General features: G+C 41.3%; 1 protein-coding gene across 3 annotated transcripts in view; it reads left to right on the top strand.

The window, feature by feature from the left end:
- The first annotated feature begins 1,557 nt into the window (after positions 1–1,557).
- The window catches only part of TMEM117 (transmembrane protein 117), a 448,876-nt gene continuing 434,798 nt past the window's right edge, over positions 1,558–15,635 (top strand). For 2 of the 3 annotated variants that reach the window (XM_054719144.1, XM_054719143.1), the window contains exons 1-2: positions 1,558–1,851; positions 12,240–12,544. In XM_054719144.1, the coding sequence (XP_054575119.1) occupies positions 12,268–12,544 (277 nt within the window). In that variant the 5' untranslated portion in view covers positions 1,558–1,851; positions 12,240–12,267. Of the gene's footprint in view, positions 1,852–12,239; positions 12,545–15,635 lie in introns of those variants that run through there. The other variant, XM_008140577.3, reaches the window with a different exon arrangement.

The raw sequence follows: 15,635 nt of genomic DNA, 5'->3' as shown, positions 1-15,635 counted from the left end.
AATTTTTTTTTTTAGTTTCAGCTGATTGAATACTCCTTGCTGTAAATGGAGATGCAAGGAACAGATAACACCTGAAACCCATTTTAAATAGTAATTCTTTGTAAAATATTCCTAATTGTAATTATAAAAGCATAGTAGAATCTAACAATTCATCTGTAGGGTTAATCTGCCACTTATTGAGCCATTACTCGAACTCACTACATTAGGTATTGAGGATGCAATGGTGAGAAACTGCCCTCAAAGAGTTTATATAGCTTAGTGGGGGAGAAAAAGACGTTGCAATAAATTGCAGCAAGATGTATGAAGTGTCAAAGTTAAATGAACAAAGGGCTAGCATAGGAAATAACTCCCTGGGAAAACTTTTGAAAGCCCCACTAAAGAGAATCTTACTAAACTAAGAGTTTCATCAGATGATCACAAACTATGACTACAATGTAGAAAAAATGCAGTCATTCTTAAAGGCTAGAAAAGATGTCAAACTTGGGAGACGTATGGCGGTGAACTCCCAATCACCCCTGTGTTAATTAACTACCTCACAGGACTTAGCAATGGCTCTCTCTCACCCATTGTAAGATCTGCCGACATCTAAGCTCTCTCTCTCTCTTGCTACCAAGGCCACTTCTGAATCATGCCAGTCCAGAAGAAGAGCTGGTTTCCTCCTAACATAGCTATTGTAGGCATATATGAATTATTCCATTTCCCATTTGAGATCTACAAATCAGTGATCACTTCCATTAGCATGGAATATCAGTATGTTGGATAGCAGCTTTTTAGTACATGATAAGCAACTGGTAAACTGAGGTAGCAATTGTTATTAAGGGTAGAAGGAAACAAAAGCCACAGATGTCTAAATGGAAAAGGTTACTCAAGAAGAAAGGAATTGGCCAAACGTGGTCCAAGGGTCTTCCTTCCTCAAGCTGCAGGTGAATCATTTGAGCCCTACAGAGTGACAGGCTCCTGAGAATTTCAGGCTGCAGAAACATTAACAATTGCATGCGTGTGTGTGTGCGTGTGTGCGTGTGTATATACATATGTAGACATGCATATATATTTGTTTATTTCTGAGTGTGTATTAATGTGTGTGCTATAAATATGTATGGCTATATTTGCATATGTGTGACAGACCAGACAGGCTGAAAAGTCTAAGACTTCTACTCCTCACAGGCTCTGTCTTCCCCATACCCACCCCTCCACACCACCAACACAATAAAGCAGAAAGGATGCGTTGTGACCTGAGGCTGCATTAGAAAGTTTTCAGCTCTCTGAGGATTTCCCACCTGGGAACCTCCTTGGTTCCCTGCAGGATGGTGGGTTTAAGAAGTCTGTCCATTCCCCCAGGAAGACTGGACAGCTGCTGACACACAAGGCTGAAGCCGGCCGGTCCTCCTCTCCCCCGCCCCCTCCCAGTCCTAAAGCGTCCCCCGCCAGCCCGCATCTGCTGGCTCTGCAGCACCGGGCCAGGCCCAGGCAGGTTGGCCAAGGCGCGCACGGCCCGCGGGCTGGAGTCGGCCCGCGGCGCAGGAGGGAGGGGAGCAGAGGGGGCGGGGGCGGCGGGAAGCGATGCCGCCAGCTGCGGAGGCTGCCGCACAGCTGGAGCCACCGCGGTCACCTGCCGGGCGCCGTCGCCCTTGCGCTCCCGCTGCCCGGCCCGCGGCCCGCGGACTTTGCGGAGGGCGCCCGGCGTAGGCGGCGGCGGGTGTGGGCCGAGCCGGTATTTATAGCTCGGTGACAGCAGCGGCGGCGGAGACACCGCCGGTCCGTCTCGCCGCGCTTCCTAGCGAGGCCGCGGGCGCGGCTGTGCCCCATCCGGTCTCCGGCGTGCAGGCGTCCCGAGCCCGCGCGGCCCCTTCGGTGAGTACGCGGCCCCGCGCTGGGCGCGCCCCCCGCCCGCGGTCCAGCCGCAGCGGAGCCTCCCTGCCCGCTGCCCGCTGCCCCTGCCTCCCGGTCCCGGCCGCGAATGCGGAAGCCGCCGGGAGCCCGGCCCCGAATTCCCCGGCGCCTCTCCGCCCTTGCCCGGATGGCCGGCCAGGAGGCAGGGTCAAGTCTGGGAGGGGGCCAACGCCAGCCCTGCGGGGACACGGCAGAGGAGACTCCTGGGCGGCAGGCTGTGGGTGGGTAACCCTCAAACTCCTGCTCCAAGGGGGTAAGGGACGTCTGGACAGACCTTGAACTTTCCTCGCTTCACTAGTTCCCAGGATAGGAATTGAGTAGAAGCCCTATCCAGATTGTCTGCCTATCTGTCTGTCTATCTAGCTATCTATCATCACTGGTTAAATTAACAGGTTGCAGTTATGGGTGTTGTCATGAAAAACAACAGCAACAGCACTTGAATGTTTGGGTGTTTATTAACGTGATCATAACTAAATAAAGGTATTTGTGGATTCCCATTTTCAAAAATACCACAGGACCACAAGAGTTTGACCCATTGTGGTAACACTCTGGCTGCCATTATTCATTCTAAACTGAGTGTGTGTGTGTGTGTGTGTGTGTGTGTGTGTGTGTGTGACGGTATAGTAAACACCACATACTTATTTTAGTATTTATGTGTGGATATAAGTCTCATGAACCAGAAGAATTTTTTGAGGAAAAGTATGTTGAGTAAATGTAATTATAAAAGACATATTGTTTGGAGTTCATGGAAGAACTTCTAGAAAGATTTCAGAGTTTTGTTTTCAGAAAACAAGTTCTTCCAATTTATGGAATATAAAGAATAGTAGAATCCTTGTAAAAGCCATTGTTTGTTGTTACTGTAAAGACTGAGTTTTTGTCATGAACTTTCTAACTCAAATTATGGGATTTGACATTTTGATGTAGGTATTTACTCCTACCCCCATCCCATCTCCATCTGATCTTTGTGATCATAAACCAGTATTTGTTTTATTTAAATTGCTTCTTTAAATTGCCAGTCATTAAAAAAAAGTTTTAGATACGAATGAATTTTATTTTATTAACTCTTACTTTCTTTGGTGTTGTATTTAGATTCGTTACCATAAACAGATGTTGCTGAAAAGGAGGTCTAAACATTTTAAAAGAATTCATTGCTGATTATTTTTCAACTTAATAACGTGAAACGGCTCATAACTTTTTTGCCAGTTTAATGAAAAGTTGGCAATGCCTTTGTTAGAAGAGAACCCCAGGTCTACCTTGCTTGCAGGTTCTCTGTTTTAAAAACTTGCATTGGTTCAGTGTTTTGTTATCCCAAGGACTGCAGGGTAAGAACGAGGGAACAAAATCACGGAAAGGTTGAAAAAATGTGAAGAGAAAGTCTAGGAAGTGATTTATGGATATGATCTTGCAAATCAGGGGACCACAAACACCATTCTGGTATCTAAGCCACTTACCGTGGTTTCATTGATTGACTTAAAAGGTTGCTTTTTATTTAAAAGGCTGTGTGGTCTCTTGTGTTGGACTAAATGTAAGGAATTCTGAGTTTACTTCTGTTATTATTGATATAACCTGCATTAATCACTTGCAGTATGTAAAATGTTATGTGTCATCTCCTCATGTCTGCCTTTTCATCCAACAATTCAAGGTACTAGTTTAAGGCCTCTCCTTATCCTAGGGCTGGTCCAGGCAAATATATGTTTGGTTTCCTGGCATTTCTCTTTTTAAAGACTTGAATATCCATATTTCCAGAGTCTATTCTCTCTGGAATGGAGTCTTTAGTGTTTTTTTTTCCCTCATCAAACTTGGTCTGTTATACCACCATCCATACATTTAATTTTTCATTTATTCATCCATTAGCAAATATTTATTGAGTGCCTAAGAGATGCCAGCCATCACCTAATACTACTTCCTTCCCAATGGTCCTTTATTTTGTATTCTATACTTCTCAGTGTAGGGATACTAAGAGTATTAAGAGTATTGACCTTGGGTCATATAGATGTATTTCTGCCAGTTGGTAGCTGTGTGACCTTGGGCAGGTTATCACCTTTCTGAATCTCCATTTCTTCCCTGGTAAATCCAAAGGTTTGGCATAAGAGCTAATTGGGACAATGCACAAAAAGTGCTTGCAAAGAGCCCAACACATAAAAGTACTTACACATGTTAATTAGTATTATGTTGTCTGTATCTGCTTCAAAAGGTGTTCATCTCAGGAAATGCATTCCCCATTTCAGGAAATGGCAATTCCATTCTGGGTTTTGTCAGACCACGTCCACGTCCAGCCCATCAGTCCGTCCAGTCCAACAGTACATCTTGTCAGCCCATCCTTTCCAATGTGCCCAGAGATGATGCATTTCCAACCATCAGGCAGAGTGGCTCTTCTGACATGTTCAGTCAGATTGCGTCACTCTCCTGCTTCCCCTTTCACACAGCAGGGGAGCCCAGGTGCACAGTGGGGCCTCCAGGCAGGATCACAATCCTATGCTCCCTCCCAGACCTATCTCCTTTCATACTCCCAGGCACTCACAGCCTAGCCCAGTGGTCGGCAAACTGCGGCTCGCGAGCCACATGCGGCTCTTTGGCCCCTTGAGTGTGGCTCTTCCACAAAATACCACGGCCTGGGCGAGTCTATTTTGAAGAAGTGGCGTTAGAAGAAGTTTAAGTTTAAAAAATTTGGCTCTCAAAAGAAATTTCAATCGTTGTACTGTTGATATTTGGCTCTGTTGACTAATGAGTTTGCCGACCACTGGCCTAGCCGGTCACACCAACCCCGGCTGCTCCTTACGTGCACTAGTCATGCACACAGCACAGGCCTTGGCAATTTTTGTCCCCTCTGTCCAGATTACTCTTTCCCCAGATATCTCCCTGCCTCCCACCCTTCTTTCACATCCATGTTCAAAAGTCACCTTATAATAAGGCCTTCTTCAACTTTCCTTACTCCTGATGCTCCCTGTTAACTTCCTCCTGCTTAATTTTCTCCACCAACTTATAACTTTACAAAATAACATAGTATTTCATTTTTCTCTGTTTAACGTCCCACATGAGACGATAACAGGCAAGGCAACAGGGCCTTGTCTGTTAGTAATCCTCATGCACAGGCCAGTACCTGTCACAAGTAGACATTCTAAATATTGAGCAAACGAATGATGCATGTTATTATGAATTAGCAAATCTGGACTTCACCACTTCCTCTATATGATTTTTGAGCCTTAGTTTCAATATTTGTAAAATTAGGATAATATTCATTCTTTGTAGAGTTGTTGTGTTAAATATCCTTTAATACTGAGAATAGCATATATAACCACTCAATAAATGGAATAGATAGTTGATGTTACTGTCATGCTCATTTTTAATGGAAATGACCAGGAGTCACTTGTATGTTAACAATGGTCTTCAGGGTAGGAAGTACCTGGAAGTGACCACTTTATAAATGAATCCTCCTTTAGTCTTCACTACAACCCCATGGAGAAAGTACTTTTGTTAGGATTTTACTGATGAAATGGAATTTCAGAGAGGTTAGGGATTTGCCCAAGGATTTATTAGGGAGTAGCCGAGTCAGGCAGAGCTGGGCCATATTCTTCCCACCACATTAGGCTGCCTTCTGCAAAGCAGATGCTCCTAATTCCTTTGAATCATTCTAATGACATTCTAATGGTGTGATTTTGCCATTGAAAACACTAAGAGGTAAAATCTGCTATCGATGTAGGCTACATTTACCTTTTAAGGAAATAATAATAAATAATTTAAAACTCCATTTTTCCTTTTGACATACAATTTTAAAAATGATTATATATCACGGATTAAATGAAATGATTGTAAAAAAATGTTCTTCTGTTAACTGCAATGAACTTTACCTACATTAGTAGAATACTACAACTAGGTAATTGAAGAAAATAGCCTTTAATGTTTTCTTGTACTGATATAACTAAGGACTGTTTGAAACACAGCTGTGTGTGTCACAAAATGCATACCTTAAAAAGTAAAAGTAAAGTACAGGAGGTCTTTTTCTTTTCTTTTTTAAATTCTTACCTGAGGATATTTTTTCCATTGATTTCTAGAGAGAGTGGAAGGGAGGGAGGTGGGGAGAGAGAGAGAGAAACATTGATGTGAGAGAGACACATCAATTGGTTGCCTCCCATGCTCTCTCCTTCAAGGGCTGGGAACGTACAACTGAGGTACATGCCCTTGACCAGGAATCAAACCCCAGATCTTTCGGTCCGCAGGCTGACGCTCTAACCATGGAACAAACTGGCCAGGGCTTAGTACAGGAGGTCTTTTTAAAAATTATTTTTTAAAGAAATTGGATTCAAGGTGCTGAAATAATGTTCACACTTTTGGCAGAGTACAGACACAGAGTACATATAGCCCTTTAATATGAGCTAATAGGGGTTACAGGTGAAATTTCAGATATACATACCAAGAAGCTTCAAGAAATTTGAAGAGATTTTTATTTTATCCTATAGTGGAGCTCTACAGTGACAATGCTCTCTTCCTGTTACCTGGTTGGGTGTTACCAGATGGCTGAGACCTACACTAGCAGAGCTGTGCTTTGGGTGTGGTTTACTTGACTAATGATAATGTGTCTCTTCTATTGTACATTTGATTAGTTCATCAGGGACTTTCCCATACACATCCTTAAATATTTTTTAATATAAGTGATACACTCCATCTAGATCATACCTGTCATTGTGTAAAACCTATTCATGAGCCAGGGTCTCTGTTGTAAACATGACATTCACACTTCTGAAGTCCTTCATTTGTTTATAAAGACCCTAATAAGGAAGGAAGGCCTGGTACTTTGGTTCATTGGAACAAATTATTACAATAATTGTCAGGACATTGATGTTGCGTTGGTCTGGTACCTGATCATCTTCTAACTGTTGGAGTTACCTCTAAATTACCTCCCCACTTTCATCAGGCCTCATACCAATTGATCATTTCCATGTTGACAGAGAAATCTTCCCCAAACCGTGCTCTAATCAAGCATATCACTTTTTTGCTCTGAAACCTTTGATTCCCTATTCTCTATTGAGTAAATTGCAAAACAACACTTTTGTACAATCTTCCTTCAGGTGGCCCCAAATTTTCATTAACTCTCACAAGATACCCCCAAGCACTCTGTATTCCAGCCACACAGAACTACTGATACATCTCTATACCTGTGCCAGACTCTCTCTCCTATGCCTTTGCTCAAAGTATCTTCCCAGCCTGAATATCCCACTGCTTTCCCATTTTTCTTTGAATTCATCTCCATTCTTAGCCTTTAATACCAGGTGAACTACTGGCTTGCAGTAAAATGTGTGGCATTTCTAAGATCAAATATAAATATTAGAACTGCCAAACTTGGAACCTGTGACTGAAGGCCTGTGGGTTATCAGACAGTATATTAAAGTTTGAGCCTGTAGTTACCAATATCTTCATCACTGTTATAATGTGAGAAAACAGAGGCTACCGAGAATTGATAGTGTCCTGTACCTCATGATGTCATTACTTACAAAAGGGAATTAAATGGTGGAGATCTGAGAGATGCAGTGTTTTCTATAAGCATCCTTGGAAAATCACAGAGTGAACATCAGTGATGCATGACCAAAGGACAATCAGATCAGCTCAACTACTTACCCAGATGCTCAAAGAAGAACAAAAATCTGAGCCATTCTGTAGGCAGTCATATGGTTCCTGTTCTTTCTGATCGTGCTACCACAGTCATTTTGAATAGTAATAGTAGGCTCATTTATCCTAGAAGTACTGTGAATCTTTTTATCAGACGGTTTTATTACCAGGCACTTTACATGTAAAGGGCAAAATTTTGGAGTTTATTTTTGGTATGGAGAAGGCATAGCATAGTGTCGAAGCCAGGTGGCATGGATTTGAATTCCGACTCTGGCAGAGATTCCTTTTGTTATTTGGTACAAGTTACTGAACTCTGAAGTTCTGGTCTTAACATTTGTAAAATAAGAGTATTTTCTTCAGTGGGCTGCTATGGAATTTAAATGAGATGTTTGTAAAGCTCATCGGCATAGTGGTAAGTACTCACTAAAGGTCAGGCTTAGTAATAGTGATAATAATGCAGAGCCTGGTGTTAAAATGACATGGTGTTGGGTGGGGACACATCACTGCTGTTACTGGACGAGGCATTGTTGCAGTCTTTGGGCTCCTCTGCTCTTCTCTTTCCATAATGTCAGCCAATGGCAGGTTGCTCTGCCTTCTCATCTCTCCTGAACCATGAGGCGGCTTCTCCTGTGGAGGGTACCACTCAGCTCCTCCAGCAGGTGTTTCTTGATAGTCCACTATGAGTTTGGCACTGAGCTGTGTCTTGGCAGTAAACAGCCCCCTCCCTGAGGACTTTATGATCCATGAAGGGCAACAAACACATAAACAAGTCACTTCACTGTGATATGATAAGAGCCCAAGATCAAAGCAAACATAACTAAGATAAAAGCTCATCCATGGGTCCGGAATTGGATTTAAACAAATGTAAAGGGTTTGCTGGCTGCGCTGCACTGTGTAGCATAGTATATTTGAACAGCCTTAATCCTAGATTATTAATGTTAGAGTCACCAGGTGATCTTGTTGATCATAAAGATGCTTTATGTGAGCTGTAGAAGAGAAAAGAGTTTTGGTGCTCTGGATATCAGATGCCCGAGGAACTAGAAAACAGGGCTGAGGTGATGAGGAAAACTTGTGGCGACCTTGTGTATAAAATCAGGAAGTGGGGATCAGAGAGGTTTTATTCAAGTTAGGCAGATTTTGTAACTGGGGACCCTGTAGAAGACATCACTTCAGCTTTGGAGAATGAGGCACGAATAAATATCAGCCATTCTTAGCATAAAATAAAAAGACTGAAAGATCAATAACAGAGCCCTGTTCATTTGGCTAGTATTTAAGTCACTAAATCTGTTAGTGGAAATTAAGAATAAGCTGTAAATATGATGGGAAATATTTTATTGGGAGAAGCACTCCCAGCTTCGAGGTATATTAGAAAAAACAAGGGCTAGGAATGGATTTGGATTCATATGCTGGCTCTTCCATTTCATGGGTATCTGAGTCTGTTTTCTTACCTGTAACATGGGCATGATAGTAGCATTCATAGCATCCTGGTAGGAATTAAAATCTCTTTTTAGTGCAGGTCTGTTGCTTAATTCTATAGTTCTGTCTCTTGAAACAATATGATTACTGGAGAAGAATAGCTATCTCCAACAATTTTTTAAATGTTCTAATTCAACTTGGACATATAGACATTACAATATAGCCCACAAAACAAGATTCTGAAGTTAAAAGCAACTGCAAAATAAGTATATGTATTATTTAAAAAGAATCAAGGTCACATGTATTCAGTATTCTAAATTCTGCTGCTGCCTTGATTGTGTGTAGGTAGAGGGAGCGGGAAGGGGTTGGTGCAACTACAACAGAATTTCTCATTGGTTAGAGAAGCCACAGAGAAACCTCTTAAATGATACCCTTATCCAGTTCTGATGGCAGGTCGACATCACTTCTGCTTCAAGACTCGTTGGCTTTGAGATGATTTCAGTGTATTCTTTGTAATGGTGGTCTCTGGACATTTCCAGAGATGTTGCATGCGAGCGGGTTGACGTTGACCCATTTGTCATCCTTACCTATTGAATGTCATGAAAACACGTGACCTAGTGATCATTTTTGTTCTTTGTTGCCTTCTCTGCTCTTTTCAGTGTGAGAACCATGCAGGTCTCTGCTGCTGTAGTGGGTGATGAACTTTACATTAAAAAAAAAAACAAAAACAAAGAAACTTTCGATTGTCACCATTCCTAAGTGTCTGAGCTGCAGCCCTTGGGGACAGATATTTCAAAGAAGACACACACATTGCAAGGTCTTGAAATGGCTTACCAGTTTGATGAAGCCAAGGCACAGTGACTGTTTGTTTTGCTGAATTTTATGGCCATTCCTTTTGTGTTTACGTTGCTTTTCTAAAATACTTAAGTCTTCATTAACTGAAATTGTGGGTTTAATTGACTCATCAGCCTAGAACAGTGGTTGGCAAACTGCAGCTCGAGAGCCACATGTGGCTCTTTGGCCCCTTGAGTTTTTAGCAAAGGCCAGCTTCGGAGTACCCTAATTAAGTTAATAACAATGTACCTACCTATATAGTTTAAGTTTAAAAAATTTGGCTCTCAAAAGAAATTTCAATCATTGTACTGTTGATATTGGCTCTGTTGACTAATGAGTTTGCCGACCATTGGCCTAGAATATTGGATTTGGGAGCCTTGGAACCTATTCTTAGGTCTTCCATTGACTTAGAGCAGTGGTCGGCAAACTCATTAGTCAACAGAGCCAAATATCAACAGTACAACGATTGAAGTTTCTTTTGAGAGCCAAATTTTTTAAACTTGAACTTCTAAGGCCACTTCTTCAAAATAGACTCGCCCAGGCCGTGGTATTTTGTGGAAGAGCCACACTCAAGGGGCCAAAGAGCCGCATCTAGCTCGCCAGCCGCAGTTTGCTGACCATGGACTTAGAGTTACTTTAGGCACTAGCTTGATCTTTGTACTTTTAGCCATATACATATATAATTTTCCCCTGTGCTAGAGAAGAATGTATTATATGACAGAGTTAATAGAATTATCTCTAGAGAAGAATGTATCTCCAGAAGGCATTCAGGGGATGACATCCCTGAGGCTGGGCCCTAGGCTGGGAAAACTGCCTGGGGCTGATCTGGCTGCCAGCAGGGGCTGGAGACCAGGACTTGGGGTCAGACTCCAGAGGCTCAAATCAGAGCACTCCTGCTGGATGACTTCTGGAAGTTACATAATCTGTGTGAGCTTCAGTTCCCTGCCTGTAAACGAAGTCATGCCTATTTCAGAGGGTTGTTCGGAGGAAAATGAAATAACAATGCATGCAGACATTCAACACGGAGGCTGGATGTCACATGCTGTAGGTTTTATAAGAGTCCCTCTTTTCTCTCTCAGTTCTAGATACATTGAGAAGGAAGAAAAAAGAATTGGCAGATTGTGGTGCAATCTTGCCTTTATTATTATTGCTTTTGTTCTGGATTTAATCAGCTTTATTATTGGGGAAAAAGGGAAATATAGCTTAGTCTGAGTACCAGATAGGCTTACCAAAACAACCCCAGAACCCAGAATTAGGCAGAATCAACCAGCCACAGTCCTAGTGGATCTAGGAAGGCTTAATATGTGGGTTTTTTTTTTGTTGTTTTTTTTTGGTGCAGGTTGGCTCCCAAAAAGGAAAGAGAGAGGAGCTAAGGTAGGGTCTGGAAATCAGAATTTTAGATATTTTTTTTTAGATTGATTTTAGAGAGAGAGGAAGGGAGAGTGAGAGATAGAAACATCAATGATGAGAGAGAATCATCCATCAACTGCCTCTTGCATGCCCCCTACTAGGGATTGTGCCCACAACCTGGGCATGTGCCCTGACCAGGAATTGAACCATGACCTCCGGTTCATGTGTTGATGCTCAACCACTGAACCACACTGGGTGGGCTGGACATCAGAATTTTAAGAAAGCTTCTCCACTTCCAATGCACATCCAGGTGAGGGCCACCACTGTAGGCATGTTAGCTGTTTTGCATGGCCTCTACACCTTTGCATATGCCTAGATTGAGCATCCTTGCCTTCATCACTTGGGGAAAGAAATTATGCTAACTTTCCAATCTTGAACTTGGGTATGTACTCCTCTGTGAAATCTTCTTTTCTCCTCACTTTCTTCCTACACTAGGAGTTGTCCAATCCCTCCTGAGTGCAACTATTCTAGCATAGACTCAGCTATTTCCCAAAACTTACTGTGTTGAAATTGACAACTAGGCTGTGAACACTGTTTATAAAAGTCTATACACATATGTATATTAGTCAATGTTTAAAAAAAGATCTGAAAGTATACCCACCAAATTATCGGGGGTCTTCACTTTGGAGAGAGGGATTAGGGTAGAAGACTACGTGCTCAGTTAACTTCTACATTGCTTTAATTTTTAAGCAAGTCTGGATTATAACAGTAACAAAAATAATCTAAGAGAGGAAACGTATTGCATTGTGTTATTTTGCTCTGTGATTCCTCCTGAGGTGACTGCCACATGTCATCTCAGTCATTATCCTAATTTTAAACAGTGTTCTGTCCTCTCTTATCCCTTCCTCTCCTACTATTCTTTTATTCTTCTTTCCTAAATCCACCTATGGCCATAGGCATTATTAGATGACAGGGAAGGCACAATATTTACTTGCCTCAATCTCTGACTTGTCTTGGTGCTGTAAGTAGGAACAGGTATCATCTTTTCTGAAGAACTCTTTATGGAGCCATTATAAATTTGAACATATAACAGCAAGAGAGACTTTGTTTTTCTGCTCTAACTCTATGTATCTTTTCTTATCTAGGTAAACAACGGAATTCACGTTTTGAAGGATGGGTAAAGACTTCCGTTATTATTTCCAGCACCCCTGGTCTCGCCTGATTGTGGCTTACTTGGTGATCTTCTTCAACTTCTTAATATTTGCGGAGGACCCAGTTTCTCATAGCCAAACAGAAGCCAATGTTATTGTTGTTGGAAACTGTTTTTCATTTGTAACAAATAAATACCCCAGAGGAGTTAGCTGGAGGCTCCTGAAGGTGCTACTATGGCTACTCGCCATTCTCATAGGACTAATAGCTGGCAAATTTCTGTTCCACCAGCGTTTGTTTGGTAAGTACCCATGAGCTATAATGCTGTAATTATTCATTTTCTATTCTCCAAAATAGAGCTTTGTTATTTCTAAATGCAAATTTTAAGATGCATTTCAGATTGCCCCCTAGCCTTACCAGTAATTTGGTATACACTGTTGTAGCTAGGTTCTTCAAGTACTCTCTGTTTAATGGTTTATTTTGTTTGCTATGGCCTGAGGGAAATTATCATGAAGTACCAGACTTCATTTTAAAAAATGGCTTTAGAGAAAAAAATAAATGAATGTTTGTGTAATCTTGTTTAGGAATAGATGAAAATAACCCTTTTCCCCATAAACAGTACTTAAGTATGATGTTGTAAATAAATAAAAATTGGTTTTAGGATGCTTATTTTGAGCTTATTCAACTACAGAACAGTATATTAGTAAGAAATCTCTTGGTACTAAGCAACAGAAAAAGAGACTAAATTAGTTCAAGATAAAAAGATAATTTACTGTAAGGATTTTGGGATGTTTCACAGAGACGAGGGATAGGATTTACTTTGATAATTGGGATAAATGGAACCAGGGGCTTGAATTCTGTCAGGGTGTTCTTTGTCTTGACTCCTCTATCAGTCCGCTTTATTCTCTCCATTCACACTGACGATCATTTTACATCCACACAGAAAGACTGGCTTGACTCTCTTGATCCCAAGTTTAAACATTCAGGGAAGCAGCTCACGTTGACCAGTTTGGGTATTGTTTCCACCTCTGGCCTAATTCATTTTGGCCAGAGGGTGGGCGATATTTATCCCACAAATATTCATTGATCACTTATTACATGCCAGGCACTATTCCAGATAATGAATCAAAAAGGTAAGATATCTGCCCACATAAAAATGTACATCCTACAGGAGAAAGTCACTAAGCAAGTAAATTTCTAACATGTACCATAAAGGGGTGGTAGGTGCTATGGGCAGTAAAGTTTTAAAATGCTGCTTGGTCACTTCGGAAGAGAACTTGGTAATAGAGCTTTGAATTTAGCACTTATAAGATCATAGGTGACTTATTGTGGGTGTTTTCAGTCTAGCAGTTTGGTTAGAAACAGATGGCAATGATTTAAATAATGAATGAACAAACTATGTACATACATATATATTCACACGTAATATTACATATTATCTTCCTTTCAATCACTGCTTTCTCCTCAAACTATTGCCATATTGTTCTATTACATAAATATATAAAATATACATATTGTCTATTTATTATATATGTACACAGTTTTAAGGAGTTTGATGAGGAAATGAAAGAAAGAAATGGGAAGTAGCTAAAAATGGAAGGACTGTCCTAACCAGTTTGGCTCAGTGGATAGAGTGTCAGCCTGTGAACTGAAGGGTCCCAGGTTCGATTCTGGTCAAGGGCATATGCCCTGGTTGCAGGCCAATCCCCAGTGGGGGGCATGCAGGAGGTAGCCAATCAATGATTGTCTCTCATAGATGTTTCTATCTTTCTCTCCCTCTCCCTTCCTCTCTGAAATCAATAAAAGTATATTTTAAAAAAATGGAAGGACCAATGGTAGATTTTTTCATTGTTGTTGTTAGTGATTTTATTTGAGGAGTGAGATTGATGGATCTGCTTGTTGTTGTAGGGGATGGAGCTAGACTGAAGTGCAGGTGAGGATATAGAAGGAAGATAGCATCTCTGAAGGTTTCTTTGGCTTGTGACTTAAGACACAGCTAGAAATAGTGGCCTTAAGAGGCCAGGAAGAGAGATTCCTGTTCCTCAGAAATAGTCATAAATGAAGTGAAAGCTGGTACTCTAATGGGTATGTTTGAAGTGGAGGAGTAGAGAGGGTGAATGTGCTGTCATCTGGTGATTTCTACTTCACTATGAAGAAGGAAGAGCTAAAGATAGAGATGGAAAGGGTTGAATGACACCAGTCTGAAGTGTTGAGCAGTGTTCTCTATGAGAGCTCTGTCACCTGGAACAGAAGTTGAGAGTGATTCATCTGGGTGGGGACTGTTCTGGCTTGTGGTATTGGAAACAAAGGATGGAACATAAATGGAGGGTTCTAATAAAAGAGTTATTGATTTGATTGATAGGGGTTCTGGCTGGATATGGGAAAGAGGTGGAAAAGATGATGGTCTGGGAGGAGTGGGCAAGAGCCTGAAGATTTGGATGAAATTGAACAGGTAAGATGAAAGTAGGAAAAGGGAAAGAACTGATGGGTGTGGTTAAATTTCATGTTCTAACCGAATTACAGCTATTCGTTGTGGGGATTTCCAACTAGGGAATCTTTAGAGAGTGGGTGCTAGAGTGGAGAGAGAGGTCATTGATACAGAGGATATCTAGGAACTGGGTGTTGGGCCATCCACCAAACATTGAACAAGCATGGTATCCTGAGTAGTAATCATATGGATAGATGAGGTTAAAAATGGGGGGCGGGGGAGGAGGCGATGGGTCAGCAAAAATGGGTGGAGGGTGCTGGGCAGACAAACAATAGATATCCATTACAAGCAATGACTGGATATGTTTGTAACCCATTCAGGAAATTTGCTCAGTGTAGAAAGTTAAGGTGAACTTAGACCAAAGCTTTCTGCCTATATTAAGGATTAATTGAGAATCATATTGTGAAGGTTATGGTATTACTAATAAGGGCAGATCATTTGGTTTTGTAATTGCTACATTTTGTTAAGTTATCCCATTGCAAAGTCTTACCTCCTATACAAAAATCACATTTTAGTCATAACTTACTTTATAATTCTCCTGTTGGTATAAATAATTCACTCTAGATTTCAAGTGGTATATTGAGTACAGATTATTTTAAAATAGTGTAAAGGTGTATCTTTTTTATTTATTTTTGCTTACTATAGGGAAGATTGTATTATACAGTCAGCTTTATCACTTGTATTTGGAAGTATGGCAATTTCTTTTAAAAATATATTTTTATTGATTTCAGAGAGGAAGGGAGAGGGAGAAAGAAACATCAACGATGAGAAGAATCATCTATCAGTTGCCTCTTGCATGCACCCTACGGGGGATTGAGCCCACAACCCATGCATGTGCCCTGATTGGGAATTGAACTGTGACCTCCTGGTTCATAGGTTGACACTCAGCCATCAGAGCCACACC

This window comes from Eptesicus fuscus, chromosome 7 (assembly GCF_027574615.1).
Source record: "Eptesicus fuscus isolate TK198812 chromosome 7, DD_ASM_mEF_20220401, whole genome shotgun sequence".
Classification (NCBI taxonomy): domain Eukaryota; kingdom Metazoa; phylum Chordata; class Mammalia; order Chiroptera; family Vespertilionidae; genus Eptesicus; species Eptesicus fuscus.
This window is presented reverse-complemented; position numbering and strand designations above follow the sequence as displayed.